This window comes from Loa loa (genome assembly GCF_000183805.2).
Source record: "Loa loa unplaced genomic scaffold supercont3.4374, whole genome shotgun sequence".
Classification (NCBI taxonomy): Eukaryota; Metazoa; Nematoda; class Chromadorea; order Rhabditida; family Onchocercidae; genus Loa; species Loa loa.
In genome coordinates, this window is record NW_018112550.1 from 1 (window position 1) to 771 (window position 771).

The window sequence follows — 771 nt, forward strand, 5'->3', positions numbered from 1 at the left end:
AGAGGGAGAGAGGGAGAGAGAGGTCAGTTTATGACAACTAGCAATACTTTGAAATAATCGCTAAAGATAGTGTACATTTGTAATGGAATGATCAATTAAACAGCCACTGTTTCATTATGTTAATTTCGAACAGTTCAAAATGTTCATTGTTCAAATGTTTTCATTGACTTTCATGTTTTTACTTTGACGTTTAATGAAAATTTAATAACCATTTCTGTTGTGAAAAACTCAACGATCATTTATGTGCTTAATTGTACGATAAGATGTCCAGACGGCTGGGATTCAATCTTATGTGTCCAGACGGCTGGGATTCAATCTTATGTGTCCAGACGGCTGGGATTCAATCTTATGTGTCCAGACGGCTGGGATTCGTTCTTATGTCAGACATAATGCGAATTCAAAGAATTCTTATGTTTAACTACAAAATGGTTGCTTTCTTGGCTGTTTCATTGACAGTAATATTAATTTTGTGGAAAAAATATCACACAGTAATAAGCGATGAGGAACCCAAATAGATCTCTTTCAACTTCCACATTCTTTATTCATATTTCAATAAGGACTCCAACTTCTGAATTTTGTGTGACTCTTGACAACATCTTTCATTTCTTTAAATGTTCGTTTGTATGAAAATATCTTCCAGACATAGTGTAAATTCTATTGAAGTTCAAAATAGGTCCAGTATAATTATTCAAGACTTGTTTATCCTACACCATAGCTATTACTCTTCCCTCTCTCTCTCTCTCTCTCCTCTCTCTCTCGACTAATAGTAGC

General features: G+C 34.5%; 1 protein-coding gene across 1 annotated transcript; it reads left to right on the forward strand.

Moving 5' to 3' along the window:
• Positions 1–263: 263 nt before the first annotated feature.
• LOAG_16155 (hypothetical protein) lies at positions 264–455 on the forward strand (the record flags this gene model as incomplete). The annotated part of the gene is made up of 1 exon (XM_003151643.1): positions 264–455. A coding segment is annotated over one exon (192 nt), but the record flags the coding sequence as incomplete, so codon positions are not given.
• Positions 456–771: the final 316 nt, after the last annotated feature.